A 25,853-nucleotide genomic window follows, 5' to 3' on the forward strand; every position below is an offset into this window, starting at 1 on the left:
ATTCTCAGCCCACTTTGATGACTAAGCAAAGATCTGCTTATGTGAGCATTCAAGGAGCCTGAGCAGCTGACTGATCCCATTTATTCCTTGCCCCAAGGCCTTCCAACACCTTTGTGCAACTGAGCATAACAGCAGCTTCATTGTACCAGCTGGTTCCAGAAATTATAACAGAGTCCAACACTATTAAAAAACCCAATCTTTATTGTGATGAATTTATGTATATTTTCATAGAATATATGTGATATTGCATTCAAAGATTTATTTTGGAAAATCAACATATTTTCCTCATGAAATACAATAATGACAGATAATACAACCCCCCGATATATAGGATTTCCCTTTAGTTTCTTTCCTTACAACTCACTGCTTACATAGAAAAAATTACTGACCACTTTTTGCCTACAGTTTTGAAGCTTAGGCTTGTGAACACATCTCACAACTTTCTGCCATTTTGTTCTTTTCTCCATTCCCTTGACACCTGGGTGTCTGGTAGAAAACTACAGGCATGGATTCAGTCATCCTTGTCCCGTATCATTTGAACATTAGGCTTCCTGTACACAAACCAAACAAGTCTTACTCAGCTATGTCTAAGGTATGACCATAGGTCTTTTTTTGATCAGATATTAATGGAGGATAAACTAATGCTGGAAAGAGGAGAGTTCTTCCTCAGCCAGCTCTCATCCTGCACCTATTCTATAGGATATTCTATGGGATCTATGTGGATGTGTGTAGGTGCATGTATACCTGAGTGCCAATGAGCAGGATTAAGAATAAGAGCAGGTGCCATCTAACACCAAAGGTTACTCTGGTTCTGTCCTGCCTTGGAGAAGGTTTGGAACAAGAGAGGGACATGGAGCACCACTTCCCTCTCTCATACCCGTCTTAGGAATCGAGGGTTGAAAGGACCAGGGAAGGGGGAATATACTGAGCAAAAGAGAGGGCCTACACCTGTGTGAAAGCATCCCTAGGGTTCAGGAACTTAATGACCTTATTTAATTTTTATTTTAAGCTTGTCATTGAGGTGGCTTTATTTTACTCAGGGCCTGGCCAAGTTTTTCACTTTTTCTCTCATTCTCCAGATAAAGGAGGCTCAGGACTTCATTTTGATGTGCCTTCATTTTTTTTTTTTGCTTCTTTTTGATACTGCAGGTTAGTCTAATTATACAGCAGACTTATTTATGATGTAATTGGACTGTTCTGAGTATTGGGGATTCCTCTCCCAGCCCTGTCGAATTCTTGTGAGAGGTTTATCTAGGCAAGGAAATATCAGCACAAATTTAACAACCAGTACAATGCATGGAACAATGAGGGAGAGCATATAGGCACTTGGAAGATACCATCTGTATGATGATGGGCTCAGGAACCATTTTCCACCATAAACCAATGTGTGTGCTGTGCACAAAATCAGTGTCAGATATCCCAGTTTGGACTAGGAGAGAACAAAAGAAAGAACAAAGTAAGTAGAGGTCAATACAGTAAGTTAAGCAGAATATATGCAATTTACAGGACACATTAAGCTCTGTGGAATATGTCAACTTTGTGACTAACTGGAGACAGCTGAAATGAAACTGTTTTATAGGGTCTGCTTTTTTTTAAAAATAATGACATTCAAATGGATCTTGCTGAACCAAAATTCTGCGCTGTTTTTGTTTTGTTATTTCTTTTTTTCTCCATCAACAATCCTGATAGTTTTTGTTAGCTCACACATACTGCCTAGTGCTTGGTGAAAATATTTGTGATATTTGTGAAAACGCAGAGAAAAAGCTGAAATCCAGTGAAGAATTTCAAGCTTCTGTATGCTCTAGTGCTAATCTATTCAGAACTACCATATTGTGCAGGTTTTTGGCCCTGATAAACCATTCATTGATAGTGATATCCCCTGCCCCTGCCTCCCCTTCCCTTCCCTTCCAGCCCAGCTCCTGCAGCAGCACAGCCACTTGCACCAAGCTTCCTTCAAACTGGAGGCTGAGATTATCGTGTTACCAGGGGCAGCCTGTTTATAGGCACAGCAGTTCTTAGAGCCTGCAGAAACTGCAGATTCTCTTTAGATGTCTGGCAATGACTTGATGGGAGTTATAAAGTAATTTTTCACACCAATTTTAACTGAATTATCTTCTGAACAAATAATAAATGGCTAAATATTTTGTGACTTACTATGATCGTAAGATTTGCTAATTCCACAATTTCAGCTTTCTGTTTGTCATTTAGGAGCTCACATCTTCCTGATTTTCTCATGTTACTGCAGTAACCCCACTTGCACCACAAGCATCCATTGGAGCAGCTTTATTTTTTTACAGGTGAACTGTATAGCTGTGTAGATTTTTTTTCACTGTGTGATGGTGGATAGTGGACTCATCACATTTGGAGATACTAATGCAGGAAAGCCCTAAGTCTCCAGTAAACCTGCCTGTGGTCATAAATAATAAGGGAAGAAGATTTTTTGAATAAGTCTTTTTCTTACCTGTACAAATCGAAATTCTCGCCAGTTGACACTGTTGCTGACTGAAGGCAAGGATGTTATTCCCAGAAGAACAAATAAAAAAAATCCTAGAATCCCCAAAGCCAAATAAGAGTCACTAATCCATGCATTCGTGATGTCAAGTGGCTCTGTTTTATTGTTCAGTGCCTGAATAAAAGAAGACCAGGTATATCTTAGTGATAGCAGTTTTAGGATCAATAGGCAGAAAAAAATATCCTTTATGTTAATGAGGATATAAATAATATATATGTACTTTCTGGAAATCATCAGAGATTTACTTTTAATGCCTGTGAAACAGCAGAAAAGACATTATATTACATATGGATTCCATGTACCTAGAATTGTGGTGCATATTTTACACTTCTGTAGACCTTGAGGAGAGGTATGTGTTTCTCACTTGTTAAAGAAGGTCAAAAAGTCAAATATCTGTGATTTTTAAGGTGAAAACGTGTCATCCTTAAAGGAGAAATAGGAAAGTACATGTCTTTAAATTACTCTTACGTTTACATTTTCCCTGCTTATTTTCTTACTATTTGAAATATCTAAAAGGAAGACTGTGACCAGAAATCCCCTCAACTCAACATAATGTCAACAATGTTTGGATATACCATTGGTTAAAAGGAACAAAAAGACCATGAATGTAACCATATTGTAAAGGACATTAGACCATCCACATCAATTCCTGAAGCTAAAGGCAGGAGGTGGTGTTTGTAACAGGGCCAGAAGAAAGGAAGATCTAGAGCAAAACTTACCTGAGAGATGGTTTGGCTGCTGATCCTCCATCTTACAAAAGAGCGAATTGGGATAATTAGGGTGTACACAGCATGCAGAAAAGCAAATGCCAAGGCTACTAATCCAAGCTGTTTCCTACACAGCATCCATTTGTCCAGCCAGTCTGGGAATCGGCGGTATTTGGTACCTCTGTATAACTGAATAATTGCAGCAAGCACACCAGGAAGATAAACCAAGGAAAGAAGGGTGAGTGCCAATATAGGGCAGATCCGGTTTGGGATGGAAATTGCAATAAAGAATGAAAAGTTTTTCTTTTCATAAATGTAAGTGTAAATTACATCACGAGTCAAACAGTAGAAGAAGAAGAATGTGACTAGGCCAAGGGACAAAAGGATTGGAAACTTCCACATTGGAAAGAGCTGCAGAGGGTAATTTTCTATTTCCTGAGCAGCCAAGAGGGATCCCTGATCTAGTGGAGTGAGACCCACTGCACGAACAATATCCATCACCATTTGTTTAGCTTCCATGTCATCTCCACAGACAAACACCTGCAGACAAAAACAAACATAGGTTTTATTTAGACAGACTTTTGTCACATTTTCTTCTGCTGTCCTACCTGGATATGGATGATGAGCAGAAAATTTCTAGACTACTTACTTGTAGTGAGACAGGACCAGGTGCCCTGAGTTACTGATGAGTGGGTGTGGGTTCACCTGTGTCTGGCCTCCCTCCTGAGCATGTGCAGGAGCAGGGGGCCAATAAGAGAGCAGCTGACACCCACGGAGAGAGCTCTCACTCTTCAGTGAGCATGAAGAAGCCCACAGCTCGAGGAGCCCCAGGAGCAGGCAAGAAAGGGTAGATCCCGAGGCCACAGGAACAGCCCTAGGACATCGTCCAGGAATGGGCTAAACCCCGAGGCCTCAGGATCAGCCCTAGGAGCAAGAAGGGCTCCTCCCGCAACACTTACTGGCTTCCCTGCTGGCCTTAATTTATAAAGCAAAAAATAGTCTTCAGATACTTTCTTGGCCAACAAGTCCCAGAACTAAGAACATGAATCTTTTCTCTGGGGAAGGAGAATGTTTAAAGTGACAAAATTTTGTATCTGAAAACAATGTGTGACACAGTACAAGGCTTTGCCTCAAAAACTTGACATACTCTACTGAAGACCCACAAGCAGTTTGCAAGCACAAGATTTTACAGGAATAAATAGGAGCAAAATTTTCAGTTGCTCCTACAGCAGTCCTTAGGTGCTTTCTATGGCCAGTTCAGTGCTCCCTGGTCTTCTATCTTTCTTTCCTTGCTTCTCTAGTGCCTCCAAACCCAGTAAGTAACACCTTATCAAGCTATAGATATTCCTTTTCATGCCTTATTATACGGCAAAAGTAAATTTGAGCTCACATTTAATTTGAAATGGGTCATTATAGGGAAAATACCACCTCAACCCTGTATGATTCAATTCCCATATGTCTGATTCCTAAATCCCTGTGACACAGGGCCCCCCTGTTGCTCTTACCTGCCTGCTTGCATCCAGTGTGCCTGACTGCAAGGCCCAGGCTGACACGGTGTTAAAGGCTTTCACAACCTTAGCTCCAGGCACCAGCTGAGCCAAGTACTCTGCGTTGGATTCGGGGTACTGGTTTAATTTTAAGTTGTTGCTTATATCCACCAAGACTTTCCCATGGAGAACTTCTGCTAGTGGTGTAAGGAAGTTGTAGTGTTGCCTCTGGATTGCTATAATGATGATGGCAGCTTTCTGTGCTGCCTCTGTGTGGCTCAACACCTCTGCATCCTTAGGAATCAGGCTGGATGTCTGTCTGCTCCGGCTTCCATACACGACAGGGTAGCCAGCCTGAAGCATTTTATACCCCAGAGCTCTTCCAAAATCTCCAGTTCCAAATATGCACACTGTCTCTCTTTTGTTAGAGGTGTTAGGAGCCAAAGCCATCATGTTGGAAGAATTTTTATTCATCTGTTAAAAAAAAAGTAGTAAGAAGAAACTAAGCAAAACATCAGTCTCTTGAAAATGAAAAGTTAGCATCCACTCTGGCTGTACAGAATAAATATCAGAGTTTTCTTGCCTCTTAACACGCTTCCTGCACACTCTTCTGAATACACACTCAGATGATTTCTGCACAGTTTTAAAGTAACAGTTCTCTCCATCTCTTACTACACCCTTGTCTCTATCAATCTTATGGATTTTAACATTCATCTGAAATGTTGCTGTTTTCTTCTCTCAAAGGGAAAGCAGAAGGAAAAGACACAGGAGCACAGAGAGCCACGGTTGCACACATTTCAGGGTAATTTCTGCTTACTTATGCTATAGAAAAATATTGAAGAGGAGTGTGTTGCCAATCAGACTAGAACCTGAAAGGTCTTTTGTAAAAATCTTGAAAAGTGATACTAAAAAAGATAGCTACAAACCTATCTGTTGTCCTCAGTATATCCTTAATATGACTAGTCAGTGCCAGTTTGTTTTATTATTGTTCTTCAGTTTTCTGAAGAATGTCCCTTAAAGCTTTTGGACAGTAGAATTGGAATGTTTCATGTTGAACATTTATTTTTGACATTTATATAGTACTCATGGTAAAATTCTCTTTGAGGTTTTTATCTATCCTTTATCACTCTACCTGAAAGCTTCCAAGTCTTTAATGTATTATCCATGCCACAGCAGTATGTACGCTCTGTACTTGCAGTGTGAGACCCATGATACAAATACAGAATGAAAAAAGTCTGCTCCAAAGGTCTTGCAGTGGGCCCTCAGGTTGTTGTCCTCACTTTACAAGAGGTGAACTCAGACCAGAAGACCTAAAGCCTGAAGGAAGACCCCCAACAGGAGAACTTGGAAGAACTCTCTCATGGACTGCCAATTCCATACTTAGAGCAGCCAATTAATTTGCAGACCTGACTCAAGTCCTGGGGGGAATAACTAAATTTTTTCAATTCACAGAAAAAAAATGCATGAAAAAAATGCATTAGGTGGACCCAATCAATTCAGGCCAAGAAGGGCCCAAGGGTCTGTGGGCTGTGTGACTCTGCAGGTCCCACAGGAGCCTTGTGTTGACCCTGAAGCTGCACTTCCAGCAACCCAGCTGGGCTTTGGGTTCCTCATCAAGGAACACAGTGAGCATGAAAACTGACCCTCAAAATGACCCATCAGAATCTCTCTTGCATATCTGTGTGCTCTGACACATGCATACAAATGCAAAGTCCTTTGACATATTTAAAAATAATTCTCTGAGGGCTTTATTATTGTCCCATGTGGATGTGACTAAAGCTATAAAATTCCTTTTGGAGGATAGTCTGTATTTCAAAAAGAACAGAAGAACTGCCTATGTAATATTAATAAATGCTTCATCTCAGTATCTAATAAGACACATGTTTCCTTTCTTAATTTTTCTTTTTTATAAAGTAGGCTCCTATCTGCAATGAAAACTAAAGCTTATTTGTAACATGATTGTCCAGTTAAAAATTTTTGTATTTGCCCTCAAGAAATCAGTCTTATTGTGGAATGATCTATGCAAATCACTCTCCTCTTCAAAGGAAAACTGGAAAAAATCAAAACTCAAAAGGATGCTAGCAAGTAATATTTAGTATCTCAGTTAAAGTTATATTTTGTTTGAGATTATAAAAATATGTAATATAGAAATGGATCCATCAGCAAGAAATAAATCTATAAATTGCTTCTGTTGTTCACTAATACTGAACATCTCATTTGGTTGTGAATTCAGAGCTTATCTTGCCAGAAAAGAGAAAAAGAGGAAGATGAAAAGAAAAATCAATGTAAAGAACATTATTTTCTTCAAAACACAGTTTCTTGGAGCACTACCCAAGATGTAAAGGGACTTGTACAAAGCCATGAATATTTTTCCATAGAAAGCTAAAGACAGTCAAAAGTGCCTTTCATACTGATGGCCTATTTTAGCTTAATACCATTTTTATAAAGAGAGACAATTGTCTTGAATAAGGGAAGCAGAATTTACCTTTTCTTTTCAAGAATTACTAAATAGGGATGCCCATAGCTGTTGTGATGATATACATTATATATTAGATGATTTTTGTAAGAAATTGAGTATCTTGTCAAACTAATATAAATTCAATAGTGAATCTGCTGCTTCTGAATATCACATGTAGGACACGGCAAGTTTGCATTTAAATCCCAGGCCTTCTGGACCATGACTCCTTCTGACACAGGAATTAAATTAATTTTCACCATCAAATGTTTTTTTTTTTAATTTCCTTCAACATGCCTTCATGACAGCTGGCTGTTGTTGAACTAAGACAAGGCTGTGGGCTTTGCAGTGGACTTCTGGAGATTATGAGGCAGTAGATTATGAGCACATAGACTGTGCATAGATAAATTTTGGCTTTTCTGTGTGCGTCTGAAGAAAATGCAGCCTCTGATGTCAATCAGGTGGGTATAAAGTCAAAAGAGAGAAAATGGCTTCTCACAGTCCCTGACAGAGATAGCTGCAATGTGAGAAGATATTAATTTTCTATAAAACAAGGTGTTTTATTGTCGTGCATCAGTGTGAAAGATTAGAAGCAGAAATACCTCACAAAGGACACAAGGCCAGTCTGGTGCTTGAGAAACCAGCCCTAAGGCTGACACTGGGGTCTCAGTAAGCAGCTGGTGGCAGTGGGGGTCTGCTCCATGCCCATAGGTCATGCTGAGTGCAATTAAAGCACCAGAGCAAAGCAGAAATACCAGCAAAAAAACATGTTGCAAACATTATCTGTTCTTTTATATATATAGCTGCATATTATCTGAGAAAAAGCCACAGAGATTTATATCCATACACAATATTTTTGCTTATATCCATTCCCCGAATATTAGAGCACTACTGATGCCTTTTGTTATTTGTAAAATAATCCACATAAGCTTCTGTAATGATTAACTGTGCCCTTTCTCTTCTGCATTGTTGCTGTATTCTTATACAGGATGGAGTTATCCTATTTTAAGGAAAATGGTGGTAATGTCTCATTTTACTTGGTCAGTAATCATAAAAGGAGGCGCTGAAAGGAAAAGGAAGCTAACTGCAAGACTTTTTTTCTACCTGCTGCATAAACACTAGGGAAACGGAATGAAGGTGCAATGTTTAGTTCAGCAGTGATGTGTAAATACTTTGATTATGCAGGAATTTGAATGAAGACAGGCACATTGCTTTGCACATGGGAGAAAGGAGGGATTTCTTAGCAGTGCTACAGATGAAGTACAGTGCCAAAAGCAGAAAGACAAAGATGTGACTGATGTAGACTGGGATGGATAATGGAAAGATCAGAAAGATGTAACATGAAATGGCAGATGGGAGGTCTTTGGAATGATTCAAAAGTTAGAAAGGCAAGACAAAAGGAGCAGGATGGTGGAATTTTACTATTTATATTTTACTATTTACATTTTACTATTTACATTTTAAAAAGAAGCAAAACAAATAATTCTGGTAACAATCTGAAGAGATTATCTAGTCTGTCTCCCTCCCTAAAGCAGGAAGAACTATGTTTAAAACAAGTCTGACAGATGCATGTTTATCTAACCTGTTTGTAAAACCACCCTGTATTGTGGAACCTGACATTTTCCTCACTTACTGCTTTCTCAACCATACTAATAGGCAGATTTTCCTATGTGTAATCAAAATCACCTCCTCCACAGTAGACACAGGTGTCAATTTATCCACCTCTTTTCAGCAGCAGTTGTTGGAGACAAAAGTTGTTACCATTTCACCCTTTTCTTTTCTAGATAAAACAACTCCAGATCTTCCCCTGCAACTCATGCTTCTGAGTAGTCATCTTTCTCATGCTGTCTTCTGATCTTTCTCGGCTAAACTGCTCCAATTTTTAATTAAAAGTATGGTGCTAAAACTGATGCAGTACTTTTGCTAAGATCTTACCAGATAGAAAAGGATTGCTTCACTTGCCTCATGGACAACATATCATCCTGCTGTCACACTTCTCTCATTTCCAACACAGCTGATTCATAGTCAGCTTGTGATGCATTGAGGCTCTGAGTACTTTAACAAGTGGGGTGTGGCAACTGAAAGCCATGATGGGGAGTGAAGTAGCTGGACTTGATGTTCAGACTATCCATGTGTCAGAGATTTCCAGTAGCTTTGGTCTAGTATTGCAGCCTGAGTGCACATTAGCAGCTGCAGTGCATTGGGGTACACCTAAAGCATGTCTGGCTCAGCTTTCATGGAAAGAAATCTAGTTTCATATGCCCTAAAAGAACTCTCTGTGGTGTAAAGTGAAGCTTGAAAAGCGGTGCTCTGCTTCTATGTCCAATCAGAACTGAAATCCTACTGTAAATGCATCCTGTTAGACCCAGTCCTTTAATTGGGTGGCTCCCTTGCTGCTTGCTTCATCCCTGTTTCTGTGGTGTTTTTTGACTTAGAGCTGTGTTGTGCACTTGTCCCTGTTGAATATCACCATATTTTTTCAAATTGTAGCTTCAATTTGTAAAGGTTGTTTTGATTTCTAAGCCTGTCCTTTAATGTGCTTGCACCCCTTTTCCACTTTGTCAGATTGACAGCTTTGATAAGCATAGTGTCTATTCTGGCATCTACTCCATTTGATGAAATTCTGAAACAGGACTTTTTCCAGGAGAAAGCCCTTGTATATCTACTGTAAATGTGGACTTCCATTTTGACAGTGATTAACTGAAAGAAGGAAAATGATCCTTCCAATAGTTCTGCAGAATCTACCTTATATTAATCTAAACTAGGCTGCATTATCCTATTATACTTTGAAAACCTTGTCTAACACTTGCCATACTAAAAACTTCACTCATGTCAAGTTGTATAGCCTCTGTCATTCACAAGGCCTTTTATCCTGTTAAAAGAGGAAATGAGGCTGGTTTGGAATGATTTGTTCTTGATTAATCCATATGTCTATAACCTGTTTCTTTCTTATCTTCTATTTCTTCCTCTATTTGCTTGAGAATTGTAGTTAAGTGGATTGGACCATAATTCTACACCTCCTCTTTCTTCTTGCTTTTGAAGATAGCTGTTATTCTTGCCTTTCCAGTCTTTTAAAATGTTACCTCTTTCACACAGTTCTTAAAGATTGTTATTGATGGCTGTGGAAATGCTTCAGTTATGCCCTGAACAATGTGAGGTGAATTCCATCAGCCTCACTGATCTCAGGTCATTTAACTCACCTTGAGCACAGCCTAATCTCTTTTTTCTATCATCTAGCTAGAATTTTCAGCTCTCTGCTACTGATATAAACCCTGTTATTATGGTTGACTCTTCCAGTAAAGAAAAAGCAAAATAGGCATTTCAGAGCTGGTTTTCTTGGAGTCATTAGTCAATAGCTTTCTCTCAGTTGAGTAGTGGATCAATTCTCTCCTTGATTTTCTTTTAACAGTTTATGTTTTTACAGGAAACTTCTTGTTATTCTAGAGGTACCATACTAATTAGATTTATTTTTGTGCTGTGACTTTTCAAATCTTATCAGCATGTTAGTACAATTCGTCTGAGCTTGTCCATAGATTTGGATTTATGTATGCTGCTGGGGTCTGAAGTTTCTGAAGAACTCACAGCTCCAGCCACACCACTGGTTTATTGCAGTCCTTGCTCTGCATTCCAGTTTTCTTGTCTCTGTTTTTAACATAGTTTCTCTAAGGAGCTGCCAAATCTTCTGAATTAATTTCCCTCCCAAATTGTACTTCTATCACCTCCCCACCTTCTGAATCCAGTATACTCTGCTTATTATTCTGGTAGGTGGACAAATCGATTTTTGAGCACTTGCTCTCATCTCGTGGCCTGTGGTGGTTCCCAGTGATGACAGAACCTCTGCATTTACTCATATTTCAGTGTCTAAAACCTTCTATTGAGTCCATATTATTTTATATTTTTATTCAGCACAAAAGTTTAGAAGATGAAGCAGGATATGAGCACTATGAGAAGATAAATTCCCAAAACATTACCAGGAATTGGATCCCTAGCCATGTAAAAGAAAGGTTTATAAGTAGAATAAGAAGGGAGTTAAAGACCAGTACAGGTAGGTGGTCATAACCACAATATATGGTTAATAGTTGTGTTATAACCACAGGTAGGTTATGGTGTTGTCTAAGGAAAGAACTACTTTTCAAGATTTACAACAAATGTCAAATTATTTTCTGTTTAATATCATTGTAAAAATTATAATCCCAAAAGTAGTAATAAAGTTTACATGCAGAACAAATATTATGGGATCCTAACTTTAAAGAATGAAGGCCCACAAAGGGCCTCTTCCTGTGTAAACTAAATCCTTTGACTGCTGCTCCCTTGAACATAACAGCAGAGGCTGTGTTCCACTGTGAAATAATAAACAGCACTTGGCATGAGCGTGTCCTCTCTGGAACAGCTTCCCATTGTTCTAGTTGACATTCTGGAGGCAAATAAAGGTCCTGACATAATAAATTTGGATGATTATGCAGCATGCTGAGGATAGATTCATCTGTGTGAATTTATATATGGTTATACATTAATCATGATAACAGTATTAACTGCATATTCCAGTCATGCAGGTACTAGAATATTCATATGAGCAGTTTGTTTTCTAGATTCACCTTTCTAGAAAGAGCTAATTTCTCCAGTTTTCAAAAGGGTTATTTTTCTATGACACTTAGCTTGGCACTTTCAAGCTTGTTCAATTTAGTCCATTGCACAGCTGAACTCTGGTAACATCCTAGCATCCTGCTGCATGACGAAGTTAATTCTTCCCTCAGGTTCACTAACCTTTGGTGTTGAATTCTGCTTTTACAGAAGTAAAACATGGACATATGGGATAAGTGGTTTGGGTTCAGACTATTCCCTCCTGTAGAACTCATTTTAACCTGTTGACTTGACTTCTTACATCTCACCTTAACTCCACTGCTCTTTTAATGCAGAGGGAATCCTGTTTCTGTTTTCTTTGTTCCTAAGTCTCTCATTGTCATTACAGCAGAGATCAGTCCAAGAGTCTCACATAGTATCCATGGTCTCAAGTCTCTGGTAAAGGTCTTTTTCAGACAAAGCTCTGTACCTCTCTGGTCAGTAAGCACCTGAAAACATGCAGCTCTTCACATGGATTCAATAACTTGTTTTCAAAATTTGAACCACACAGGCAGGGATGAGCACATTGCAACTTGTGACCAAACGCAATTCAGAGCCTGTTTCTTCCAAAAGACTTTGAAACTTGATTCTCACCATCACTGGGGAGAGAAAGGCCAGTATGCTGTTTGACTTGACATGATTACGTATCTTAATCCTGCTGAACAACTGTAGACTGGTCTTGAATTGGCATTTATGGTCTAACTGGTGAAAATAAACCCTTTGGAGGTGTCCCATCTCTTGCAGACCTTCCTCATGCCCCTTTGAACAAACCAAGCAGGTTCAATCAGGTTTGCTTTCCCTTCTTCCTCTGTGTACACCTGATCCCTGCTTACCTGATAAACACACATCCTTCTCAGTCATGGGTGGGCTGCTCCCATGGGAACCATGGGGCTTTGTCACCAAGCTAATGGTATGTACTCAAACTACTGGCAATGAAGAACAGTGCCACCAATCACAAGTATCAAAGGCAATGGAAGTGGCAGGAGGGCTTTTTTGTTTTGGTTTGGTTTGTTTTTTGTTTTTTCATGTTAAGTATCTTTTTTCATTTTTTTACTTTCAGCTCTGGATACTTGTGGATGGGCATGGTGAACTTCAACCAAATAAATAAATGAGTACATTTTATTTCTTTTTTGTAGTTATACTTGATTCATGGGTAATTTTTAGTTTCCCATGCTGTCCAGTTCTCTAAAGTTAAAGAATTTCTTTCAAGAATTCTCATTTCAAGTTATATCTTATTATTGTCATACTGTGTATTGCATGTACTGGCAAGAAGAAGTCATCCCCAACTATATTGTTGTTGTTTGTTTGTTTGTGTTTTTGTTTGGTTTTCTTTTTGTTTAGTAAATGGGAATCCTGCTTTGTGTTGTCATCTATGATCAAAAGGTTTATATTAGAAAAAAGTGCCCTAATTCACTGAAATTACATATAGCAGGCCATTAAACATAATAGAAAAAGGGAGTAATTGATACTTCATTCTTCTATATGTGATACTGCAGCCTTGGAACTATCTTTAGGAACTGTTTCAGATGGCCATAATATTTACTAATCCTGCTGTAGCTTGCAAAACAAACGAAATGTGATTTAAAATCTCTCCTCAGAAAGACATGTACACTGCTCTTAGGCAGTCTCATTTACTTAAAATTTCGTTTTACCATTCCTACAGAGAGAGAAAGAAACCACTGTATTAGAAATACTATTTCTTATAAGCTGACAGCTATAGAACCAAATCTGCCCTAAATTCTAAACTGCATTTTCTTTTGCTTGATACACCTAAAACTGAAAACCATGAGGCTAAACTACTCTCCCATGATTAATCCAGTACTTAAACACATAAAGGAAATAACAGAATAGCTCCTAACAAACATATTACAACGAATTATTTATGCATTTTCTTTCAAGCAAATTAATATCTGCTGTTCTTCTGAGCAGAAAATCCTAGGCTCCAAGTTTTGACAAAGCTGATAAGAAGTAATTGTTTGAACCAATAAATCCTGCTACAGAGGACATTGCATTTCCCACATCTTCACTTTTTATCAGGAGAACACTAAAGCTGCCTGGAGGCTCTTCAAACAGATGAAGTATAGGCCTAAATAGATGTGCTTAATGTTGCCTAAATCATAGCAAAGTACTGAGAGGGCTGGAAATCTCACCACCTCCAGCTGCTCTCATAAACATGTAAGACCAGCTACAACTTGAGTAATTTCTTCAGTCTTTTCAGGGCTGCTGTACTATTCTGAAAGGTGTAGGTATTAAGCTTTAATCCAGCCTAGTCAACTGCAAAGAGAATGAAAATATTTCATAAGACACCTGAAGGTCAGCAAGGGTGAGAAGGAGAGACAGACCTGCCTACAGCCCAAGGGGCACTACATTCAGGCCCAGGAGACGGCCTGAGACCTTGAAAGACACGTTCTCAGGTCCACTGGGCATGGAGAGGCACCTCCTGGATTCCTGCTGACCCCTTCCCTTACTGTGCAGCTATTCTTCTGAGCATCTCTAATCTGCCGTTTTGGGACATTAACAACTGGCTCTGCCTCCCTGAAAAATAACACTAGAAATAATGAACCTTGGCTTCTGAGGGGTTTGTGTTTCTTGCTTGATTTCAAGTGCTGATTGCAGCTGTTCCCAATCACAGAAGACGACTCCTGTAACATTTCTTCTCCTGGATTTTTAGGTCTTTTAAATGTATATAGTTACAGGAGTTAATTTGTCAGGACTTTTCTGTGAGGTATTCAGCTGCCTGTTTTCAGGCAACATAAGGAAAACGGAGCCCTCTCTCCCCACAAGCCCCTACATGATCAGAGAAATTGCACATCCCACAGAATTCAGTCTAAAATAATGGACACCCTAAAAAATTTTTGATGTACATCCCTGCTATGCATGTCTGTACCACTAAAAGGAAAGGAAACAAGGGAGAAAGGGCTCTGCAGTTGTGACCCACTGTCAGTGTGGACTGCCAAAAGGCAGAGAGGACAAGGCCAGGGGTGTTACTTGGGGTGCATTTACTGAGAAGCCCATCAGGAAGATACATTGAGACTGGAAGGAGCTGGCATTACACCAACAACCAACCAAAACCAAACCACCAGACCTTCAGAACTCTAAAAATGCAGGAGCTCAAGGCTCGTATTTATAATGAGCTATAGAAGTGCCTGACAGCTTAGCTCTCTTCCCATTTACAATAAGGTAATTGTTGATTAACAGTTATCTTACTTTTGGCCCAGGCTGGCACAAGTGGGAAGAAAATGAAGCCCCTTTGCTGCATAACACCTGCTCCTACACTCAGAAATCTGAGTATGATGAAAGTTTTAAGAAAAAGAAGCATGAATATAAAATTTTCTTGGCAAAACAAATATACACGGATTTGCAACACATCTGGAATGAGGCTTAGCAGATATTATGGAAAGTTCATTAATTTGTGCACTTGCTTACAAAGCCCTATATGCTAAAATGTGTTTAAATGCACATTATCAGTTATCCACTGATTTAACCATGGATCGGCTTAACTTTATCAGGTCCCTTATTACCCATGTACATGTACATGTACATTAAATGTATTCACTTGCTTTTCTTGGTTTCCTGTCTTTCTTTTACATGGACTTGGATACTTTCCTGTCGTACTTGAATGCAGTCAAGTGGCATTTGCAGAGACATAGCTTTCAGGACAAGATGCACACTGATATTTTTGGAAAAAAATCATGTTCCTCACAAAAAAAAAAAAAAAAAAGAAAAGAAAAAAGTAAAAAGAAAGAAAGGAAAGAATAAAAAAGAAAAAGAGATAGTTTTAAATGTTGCTGCATTTTTCATCTAGGAAAGATTTGTTCTTTCTTAAGGTGGATGAATTACACCTTGCTGTTGACGCAATGATTTCTGGACTCCTAAAGCAACAATGTAAGCAAGAGGCTTTGAAAATTAGCTGCTGAGAAGCTTGAATTTAAAAACATGTTTTTAATCTGATATTAGTAATAAATTGCAGAACTGTTCAGGGCAGCGTCCTAGACTGAGAAATGAAAATATCTCATTTTGCTATTTTTCTTCATCCAGATCTCTCCTTGAGTTCAGCTCATGTTTTGCAGATTCCCAAGGTGCTGCTGGTAATTCCCTAACCTGGCAAGCAGGATGGGTGTGTGCAGCTCTGGGTCATTACCTTGGCTCTTAGCCCAGGCATTGGCAGGAATGAATCCTCTCTGCCAGGGAATTGCCTGGGAACTATTTGCTTTTGAAGCACAGTGTTGCCACTGTGGTTCAGCACAGGGCATCCAGCCTTATCCTATGCCATGGTCCACTGCAAGAGGAACACAGGAAACCTTACATAAGATCTCTTACAAACCTCTGCTATTTACACAGAAGCTGCAGCCTTCAGGAAGAGGTCACCCTGTTTTCTGTCCTCTGCTTGCTCCTGGGTCCAAGTCAAAGGCACTTGGATATCTACTGTTCCTGTGAACTCTGCAGGGTCAAGGCAGAAGGTATCCTCCTGGTTCTGCACTTCAAGACCAGGCAATAAGCAAGAAAGGTGCACGCCAGACCCTATCTATGCAATGGGAGTGAAGGAAAAGGTGGATAATTGGGGAATGATATTGGAGCAGAGACAAATGAAAAGCCAAAGTATTCTTCCTAAATCTTGTTGAAAAGGAAATAAGAGGGTACCAGGAGGTACAAAAAAAGACTTGTGCTGCTTTTGTAATTACCTAATTGGACAAAATAATTCCCTCCTGTAGGATAGCCCTCTCTTGCAGCTTCAGCAAGGAAATGCAATACAAAATGAAAAACTGGATTTTCTGGGAAAAAACCCACAACAACAAAGCAACATTTTCTTGCATTACTGTTTTATGCTATTACTACTATTGCATAATTATCCACTTGTGAGTACTGATGTCTTTTTACATATTTCCTGCCCTCACAGTCCTTGTTGCATGAAACTACCCCAGATAAATCCTTTGTCAAACATTCCTGTGCTCTAGTAATGCCAGATGGTGTTTTGCTCTTTGGCAATCAAACTCTCACCTAAATTTCTTAACACCTAAGGCTTGTTTATATAGAGGCCTACAGAAACTTGCTCACATAGTTGGTATCACTAATAGACTGGTGACAGTAAACCACTTTGATCTCAGTCCTCAGGTGATGTAACTTGTCTGAAGTGGATGGCTAAGCTGCTTCCACCATTGATCAAGCAGTTTGTAGCAGATTATTATAATTAAGCACCTTTGAAGTGCCAATTTATATGAAGCTCTGGTGCATTCCAGGTTGTAGAATTCAAATTAATTTTATTAATGTCCTCATTTTCATGGGATATCATGTTATTTATGGAAATACTTTTCCTGCACATTCAGATTTGTCTTGGTGAGGCTGCCACACCTAGGAAAAATCATACGGAGGGAAATCATCCAGAGCTGAAAACCTGTCCTCACTCCTGATTTAATCTTAATTTCATGTTTTCCTAAGCAAGCCACGGGATCTTCATCTTCCAGGGGAAGTTTAGACCTAGCCTTGCCTCTGAACCAGGGTGATCTGTGGCACTTTGCCAACACAACACATAAAGCTGCTCAGCCAAGCACATGAAGAGAGGCTCTGAACCTGGTAGCCTGACCCTGTGCCTCCAGGACACCACCACCACCAAATCAGAGCATTCCTCTAGGAATTCCACCAGGAGAGGGATCCCTGAATAGTTTAGTAAAGCAAAGACAGCTTGAAGCCTTTTTTGCAATTGCATCTCCAGGGCTGTGCTCAGCAGTATCTATGAGGCTGGGAGGCAGCTTTGTCAGTCCCCTAAATAATGCTTTTGCTGGCAGCTATTCCTGCTCCTCTTCTGTTTCCAAGAAGCAGAGATACAACCTGTGCCTGCCCCAGCTGCCACCCACTGCAGCCCTGCAGGAGGATCCGGCTCAAACCATGGCAGGAGAGGGTGAGGAGAGAGCTGTGGGCACAGCGCAGAGAGTGCTTCACAAGGGCATTTGAGAGTTCACCCATTTCTCACAGCCCCATCTACAGCATTAAGGAAATGGATTTTCTATTTCATTGGCCATACTTTCACTAAGGGGAATACCTATTGGAGAAATTTTGAAAAAGAAGAGACTATGTGGGTCTAAATCATGACGTTAAAGGAGGAAAAAACCCCACTTTTTCACTTTTTTTTTTTTTCCCCAGAACATGCAGTGTCAAAAATACCCCACATCCCAACTGCAATAAGCATCTGCGAATGTGACATTCAAATACCTATCCCAATGTTTTCTTCCCAAAAATACAGCTTTCAAAAATCAAAGTCAATATATGTTCAAATAAAAATAGAATAAAAATCTAGTCAAAACGCCATCATCTATAAAATGTCCCACAGAATATTAAATGTTTAAAATTATGCAGTTTCACTCTGCTAGCCCTGTAATTAAGAATGAAATGAGAGAATAGGTTGGCTCAAATCTTGCAGTTACCAAATAAACAGGTTTTAATAAAAATAGACTGAGAAGCAGTGAAAGAGGCCTTAAAATATGCAGATTATAACTACTCTGCCTGACAGTTTCAGCTGCTGTCTGTGTTTTTGAGGGATTTGGCTTATAGGTAGAAAAAAGCTGGTTCTGAGCACATTGTTAGGTACATTGCTGGAGTCTTCATTTTGGACTAGCCCTGGTCTAGTGCTATGAGCTTAATTTCCATTAGTGGTGGGATTGCTTTGTTTCACCCAAGAGCAGCCAAGATTGCATGTGCCCAGCCTGCTCTGTGATGTGAAACTCAACATGGTATGTGATGGAGAGCAGCAGAGTCAGTTCTCAAGTGAGCTCCTGCTCTGAAATGAAGCACAAATGTAGACAACATACTTTGCTAATAATTTCTCAACACAATGGAGACCACTTATCCAGTCATCATTTCTGCCTCTAACTAAGTAACTTAAAACCAAACATGCCATCTGCCTACAACTGTACAAATATGAGAAATGCTTAATGTATTTGTACAAGAAAACTCCCATATGGAGAAAGAAAGTACAGGGATGCTTGATTTCTCAATGACTGTTGGACTATTTTGGTATGTAGTTACAGTACTACTTCACCCTAGTCTAAAACATTGCTATTAAAAAATCTAGGAGCTTCTGGAAAGCCACATCCTAAGAAAAAAAAATCATCATTTTCCACTAATTTCATCATTTTATAAAGCCTCAACAGTCTTAAAAAATTGGCCTATTGGCCTATAGTCTGAGTGACAGTTTGTGTTGCAGATTTAGAGGGGATATGAAATTTTGCTATATCAAAACTGAAGAACAGTTCTGACAGCTGCACATGTTTTAAGAATTAATAATGTGGAGCTAGTATAAGACAATATTTAAGAAATATCAATTTATTTCTGCAGCAATGAAGCCCCTTGCTCATAAAGCATGAAACAAGATTAAAATTGGTATGCTGCTTGAAAGGGAAGAGGAAACATGAAATACTCATGAATCCAGATGTGAAAAGAATCCTTACCTGCAACAGTTATTCAGGACAACTTATGATTCAGGGTAAATCAAACACCCTTGGAGTACCTGTACTTGCTACTGAAATTCAAAGCAGAAATTTGGCTCTGGCTTAGGAAAGAAAATTCACTTTCTAGCTTCATCATTTAAAATTCACTGACCAATCCTGATTTGCAGAGCTTTCTCCACTTCTGTAACTGTAGCAAACACCACTGAAAGATTAAATAAACTTGCTATCTGCTATGTAAGCTTTCTGAATACCAATTGACTAATAAGAAGTTCCAGTTTTTCCTAACTTTACAGATACAAACCCTTTCCTATGTCTCAGTGCTTCCTTGCTTCAGCTCTTGATGACTAATAGGTTGTATAACGTCAGTACAAAACAAGGCGACATGGTTTTCTGTTTTGGTTTTGTTTTTTTTTTTAGAAGGGAGAAAGGCTGGGGTAAAATTTTACCAGGAGACTTAAAAATTTAAGTTCAAGCCCACCTGACCTTCTCAGGTTCTTTGGCTGCTCTGTTTCCCATTCCTAGCTGCAGAAGTGAGAGCAACCTGTATCTCCTCTGCAAAAAGCTCACCTGTGTGATCAACCTGCTGCAGTCCCTCTAGGCAAGCCGATGCTTTCCCAGCTGGGATGCTGTTTGTGCTGGGGGGAGAGAGGCCTCAGAAGCTGCAGAGAGGTCCTATTGCCTGGAGCAGAAACCCTGACAGTCCCACTGCTATTTATCTTTAGTGGAAGCCAGGGCAAGCACCCAGGGGAGGGCAAGACAGGGGGATGTTGCAAGCCTTGTCTGTGCCGAGTGAAAGAACTTCCCGTCAGTCTCAGGGAAAGTCCCAGCACTTGTATTTGCAGCTGAGGTGAAGCTGTGGTTGCTTTTGTCATGCTGGTGCTGACTTGCCCCTTGGCTAGCATCCAGAACTAGGGTTTGGCTGTGTTCTCCCATTCTTGAAAGACTAACCTGAGAACTGCAGAAGACAAGAATGTTGCAGAAACAAGACAGCAGCTATTTGCCTGGAAGGACAGCTGGGTTTTTTTGGTTTTTTTTGGTTTTTTGGTTTTTTTTTGGTCATGGTTCTCCCCTGCCATTCCAGCTGTGGGTAGGGACAGCAAGAATGTCACATGGAGATGAAAGGAATTTTGCATGGAGATAGTTAGAAGTACCTAATCTCTGATATTCTCTAGATATTCTTAGCAGCTATGGTGATCCTGCAGAGCCAGAGCCCGCTATGGATACATATTGAGAAATTAGTCTTTACGGGATAAGCCTCTGGTAGGATGCAAATGTCTTGCTGTTACACATCTGTTTGGAATGAGACATGATTCAAAACAGATGCCTTAAGCATCAAGAGATCACTGGTCTGGATCATACTCCAGACAGGAGAAAGAAGCTATGACAGTCCCACTGGCACTGAGATTTTATAGGAAGTTTGGAAAATGAATTTAAGGGGATTTAAATAATATTGCACTCTAGATCTGCAAGCAATGACTGCCAATAAAGAGGAAGAAATTTTTTAAGAGATAAATTTATGACAGCTTGTTTTTGAAGACTTACTGGAAACTAGCTAGGAAAGCACACTGAGAAACAAAAGGCATAGAGAACATAAGACATGGAAGTAATCCTTAAAAAAGAGAAAGGACAAGACGTTTCATTCAGAACAATCTGACTGCACTAGGTCTGAAGAAACTATATTTTAAATCTTACATTGTAGAGAAGAGATCAGACCCTTTCTGAAGTTTAGGACAGGAACAGCCCATGTGACCTGTGACTTGTGCCAAAAAGCAGAAGCCAGTGTGATGGCCAAACCTCTGGAAAAGATCCAGGAACTGAAAAAGGTGATACCACTTTGGAAGAGCTTGCAAGACTCAGCAAGTTTTGTATGTCATGGGCAAAGCAAATGAACTGGCTTAGGATTTCTTGCAGAAGAAAATGGCACCAAGTCAGTGGAGATACATGTGGTGAAAAAGTGTGTTATTAATTTTCAGCTGACCCTTAAACTAGCATACTGCCAAAATAGTGTTACTACATTTAAATTAAAACTTCTTGGAAGTAGAAAGGAAGCCAGTTGACTTGCACAGCTTAAATACAAGGCTAACTCAGCAGAAAGGGTATGAGAAATAAATGTACAAATTCATAGGAGATGGAAAAGAAGGGTGAGAGCTGTGCCCTTGAGAATATCAGGGTGATATAAGTATTTAGATCCTGTGTAAGAACATGAGAAAAACATCTGAGAATCAGAAGCCATTTCCAAGTGGATTAATATCTCATGAATATTAAATAATGCAGGAAACAGTAGAAATGCCCAGCAATTCTCTCACCTGTGCAAGACCTGTGTATTGTAAGGCCATGCTTTGAGAAGGAACTGGATAGTGTTATTGCTCTTGGATGACTGGAGGAACTGAAAGAGATGTCTATTTAGGCTACATTTGGCACCTGAGGAAAAATGTGACAAATTTTATCATGCCTTTCAGGTTAGTAAGATTGATACAGATGACATTTAGATCTGATGAAAAACAAGTTTCTTTCTTGGAAAGAAACTGTTCTTCTGGGCTGAAGGTGGCCAAACAGCACTGTAAATGCTATGTAACACAAATAATAACAAACTTGAAGAAAAATTAGCACAGAATTTAGTAAGTTGCCAGAAAATATTAATCAAATTGTGTTCTCCAGCACTACTGGGGTCCTGAATTGTAAAGAGAAATATGTACCTAATGTATCTTCTTGAGAGTGCTGTCACAATGATCTTGCATGTAGTTATTGAAAAAATTAAGAAAAAGAAGATATTAATTAGTTATTTCAGACCTGAGAGTAAATCAGTCATGGAGGATTTGGGGGCATATGTTGATGTAGTCCTTTTAAACAGCATGTGACAAAAAAGTGATCATGGTAGTTTATGAGTTAACAAAACTTAGGGATACTCAGAGGAGAAAAAAAAAGATTTAATCTTAGTCATGGAAATAAACAAACCCATACATTTTTATTTACTGAAGGCCACTGCTATTTGAAACTGATTATAAATCATAAGGAATTACCAAACAGAGCCTAGCCAGTGGTTATTTTTCATTATTTTTCAGTTACGGAGTGTGACTTGCAGCTTCAACATAACCTTGAAATTGCAAGCAGGATTTCCAGGGCATTTGACAATGGAACAAAATCCAGAGAGATATCTGTACATCACTCTTATTGCAATAGTACTTATTGAGCTGGAGATACTTCAGAAAACAATTCCTATAATGAACGCAAGATTAAATTTAGCCTGAAAATATAAGAATTGTGAACTTGACAGTACAACTGGAAAAGATCTTCCAAAGCATACGTGTGAATAGTTTCAGGATTCAAATGTATAGAGTAAAGGTCAGGGACATCTTGCACATGAGTTTCAGCTCAGCAATTCTGTTTAGAAAGAGAGTAAGGTGTATCCTACATAGTGTGGCCATGGTAAAGGCTGTATCTAGTGAGTTTGCAGAAAAACAGAAGAAAACCTGAGTCATGAGAGGATGTCCTGATTTGTGCTTGCTTTGTGTTAGTATTCCAAAACAATTATTCTCCTTTCCCCGAGGGAGCCTTACCAACTATTACTATCTGCCTCTGACGAAAGAACTCCAGAAGGCTGTAATCTGTAAAATTTACTTTTGTTGACCTAGTACACATAGTATACTTGATAACCATTCAGCATACATGAGATTAAGAAGGGAATTAAGTTTTTAGAGGAGCTTATTCCAGCCTCTCTTGCTCAGTTCAATAAAACAATGGAAAACATACTCAAAGACCATGCAGAAATACACGCACAGATGCATTGTGCTTGCATAGACTTCATCTGGTGCCCTGGGAACTTCTGGTGCTTCAATGACTGAGTGATGCTGAAATGAAAACTGGCCCCAGCATGGAATGGGCCCCAGGCAAGGATGTCATAGAAGTCCCAGGGGCAGACAGGGCTTCTCTGTCCTGGCCTTCAGGCAAGGGCATAGATAATCAGGCTGTTAGTCCTGTTCCTGCTGTGGTCCTGCTTCAGCAGCCTGCACCCTGCACCATGACACTGGCCAGGATCAGGAGAGAGAATGCAACAGGTTCTGGTTGGTTTGCATACATCTAGGGTTGGTGTCCAGGTCCTTCTGTCTGTGGAGGAGGAAGGGCATGACTACTGCTCTGTACATGTAGCTGGGTCCAAATCTCCCTCCTTCAGTTCCTGCAAACACTGTCCCCAGAGCTGGCAGTCTGATATAGAGAGTGTCCTCCATCATCACTAAGGACTTTGCTGTGATTGCAACCCTCTTCTGTCCCCTGCAGTCTTTGAAAGACTTCTCTGGGCTGCTGGTCATCTCCCAGAACTTCCTCTAGACCTGGGATGGGAAACAACCAAGACCTTTGCAGCTAAGAAGAGTCAGAAACTCCTCGCTACCCCTCCTGCTCAGCCTCCACCTCCCTGTACAGTTCATCCTCTGGCTCCCCCAGTACTTTCTGAAGCTTCTGGCTCTGCTTCTCCTTTCACCTCTCCATTTTTGCATCACCCACCCAAAGGTCCAGTAAATCATGGGACCTGTTTGCTGCTGTTGTGCTGTCTCTGGCTTTTCTGTTCCTCTCTGCCATGAGAAAGGTAGAGAGCAAGAGAAGGTATGCTGTGACTGCGGGGCTTGCTGCCACTCCTAGATGGCCAACAACCCCAGCAGTCCTCAGAAATTCTCTGGGAGTTGTGTGCTCTTTTCTGTGTCCCTCTCTGGGTTCCTTGTGATACATTTTTGAGCTCTCAACACTCATGCTTAATTCTTTATTTTGTCTGTTTGTTGTCTCCTATCATCACTTGTCTGTGCTTCTTTTCATAGGAAAAAAAATCAGTGGTGTTACAAAGCTGCATGTTTGTAGGAGGTTGTTTCCCCAGGCTCAGGGATGTTGTATAAGAAAACATGACAACCTTCTGATGAAAACCCAAAAGGGAAAGAGAAAAAAGGAGACACAAATCCTGTCATTATGCTCTGCAAAATCTCCACCAGAGAGCAAACTCACACTGAGACCAGGGAATCCTAGGACACGCAGCTAGGATTGCTGCCCCTGGGAGGAGCAGTTCTGATGCCCAGAGGAGCCACCATGTCCACATGGACACCATGAGGCACCTCAAAGGCTGATGGAAATTTATGGGTAAATAAAGTCTCAAAGTTGGTGATAAAAGTGCAACTCTGCATTTTATCACTCTTTAAAATATAGTTGGTTTTGTGTTTTTCTTGGCAGGAAAGATACAGTCTTGGGATTGCACCTTAAAGATTTAGCATCTGAAACAAACATTGTGGCTAAAGCACTGTAAAACTTTTTTTTGCTATATGCAGCCTTCACAGACTGGAGGCCATAATAAATCAGATCCCATGCTGTCAGATCCCATGCTGTCTTTATTCGGATGTCTAAAATTGCAAAGGTATTTAGAATGGTCAACCCATCTTTCAGTATTTATTTATACACTAGGGATCGCAAAACACCATCAGTCACACAAGTTAACCCAAGGTTTACTAGTGCCAGAGTAGGATGGATTTCTACCTGAAAACAGGACAAGAAACAGCATGATTTAAAAATAAACTTTTTCCTGTACACTCTATCATGGGATTTCTGCACAAAGCATAGTTTCTTGGGAGTTAAAAACTGGGTTCTTAGTCTTTAATAATAACTGGCTTGATATCAGCTTTCCCAGAAACAGTAAACATGGGTCTTGTATGCTTCACTGTGGGGTTTCCATACAATCACTGACTGGAAACAGTTCAGAGTAACTTCATGCTCCTTTGCCCCAAAGCTAGTCTGTGACTCTTGATGAAAAAAAAAAAAAGAAGAAAAAAGAAAAAAAAAAGTGTTTGCAAGGTAAATTAGTTCAGATTTCACTTTCAAATAAAGTCAACAAATGTACAAACTATCTTATACTTTGCTTGACACTATTTCAGGTGATGGTTTGCTTCCTTCATGTGCTCAGGCTGAAGCTGTTGACCTGTAAATGTTTGATATTAATTTCTACAGAGTGGAAATATCCAGTCCGTGGCTAAGCATAAGCTCTAGAACTTTTGACAGTTTTAATTCTTTTTTTTTTCTCAGTGATTTTTCTGTAAGACAGTGAGGGAAATGCTGGGTATGTGAGTAGGTGAACAGCACAGGTCACTTGAAGTTGTAGATCAAGATAAACGTGCTCAGAAGGTGAAAACACAAGCCATAAAGAGACATACAGAAATGAGCTGTGATGTAACCAGATGTTCAGAGCTGGGGAACAGGTGAGTTTTTTGATAAGACAGCCATTTCTAGCTTCTTTCTTCTTATATAAATCACTAACCTCATCTAATCTGTCCACGAAACCAAAACATCCTTCTTTATGATCACCTGCTGTGAAAGTGTTTGAGAAGCGGGGAGAGTGAGAAGAAGGGGAATAATTTTTCTGGACAGAAGAAAGGATGACACATGGGAGGGCTGCAAGGTGGACTGAAGCATTTTTCCACTTGCTGTTCAGGGCTTGGCCAAAGCTCTCTTGGATTCCTGCTTATAAAGCTAATATCTGCAAAGGAACTATGTTCACATACATATGCATAAGGCATCTCAGCTTTTCATTGTCTCATTAGTTTTCAATGCACATGAGTTGATCAGTAAAGATGATCCTAGAGGGACCTCTTACTTATAATA

General features: G+C 39.7%; 1 protein-coding gene across 1 annotated transcript; it reads right to left on the reverse strand.

Moving 5' to 3' along the window:
* Positions 1–1,117: 1,117 nt before the first annotated feature.
* On the reverse strand, positions 1,118–19,951 carry STEAP4 (STEAP4 metalloreductase). The gene is made up of 5 exons (XM_030445283.1): positions 19,791–19,951; positions 4,725–5,180; positions 3,232–3,759; positions 2,462–2,626; positions 1,118–1,429 (listed from the first exon to the last, which is right to left on the reverse strand). The coding sequence occupies exons 2-5, from the start codon at positions 5,178–5,180 to the stop codon at positions 1,160–1,162; spliced, it is 1,419 nt and encodes a 472-aa protein (XP_030301143.1). The 5' UTR covers positions 19,791–19,951; the 3' UTR covers positions 1,118–1,159.
* Between the last annotated feature and the right edge of the window lie 5,902 nt (positions 19,952–25,853).

This window comes from Calypte anna, chromosome 2 (genome assembly GCF_003957555.1).
Source record: "Calypte anna isolate BGI_N300 chromosome 2, bCalAnn1_v1.p, whole genome shotgun sequence".
Taxonomy (NCBI): domain Eukaryota; kingdom Metazoa; phylum Chordata; class Aves; order Apodiformes; family Trochilidae; genus Calypte; species Calypte anna.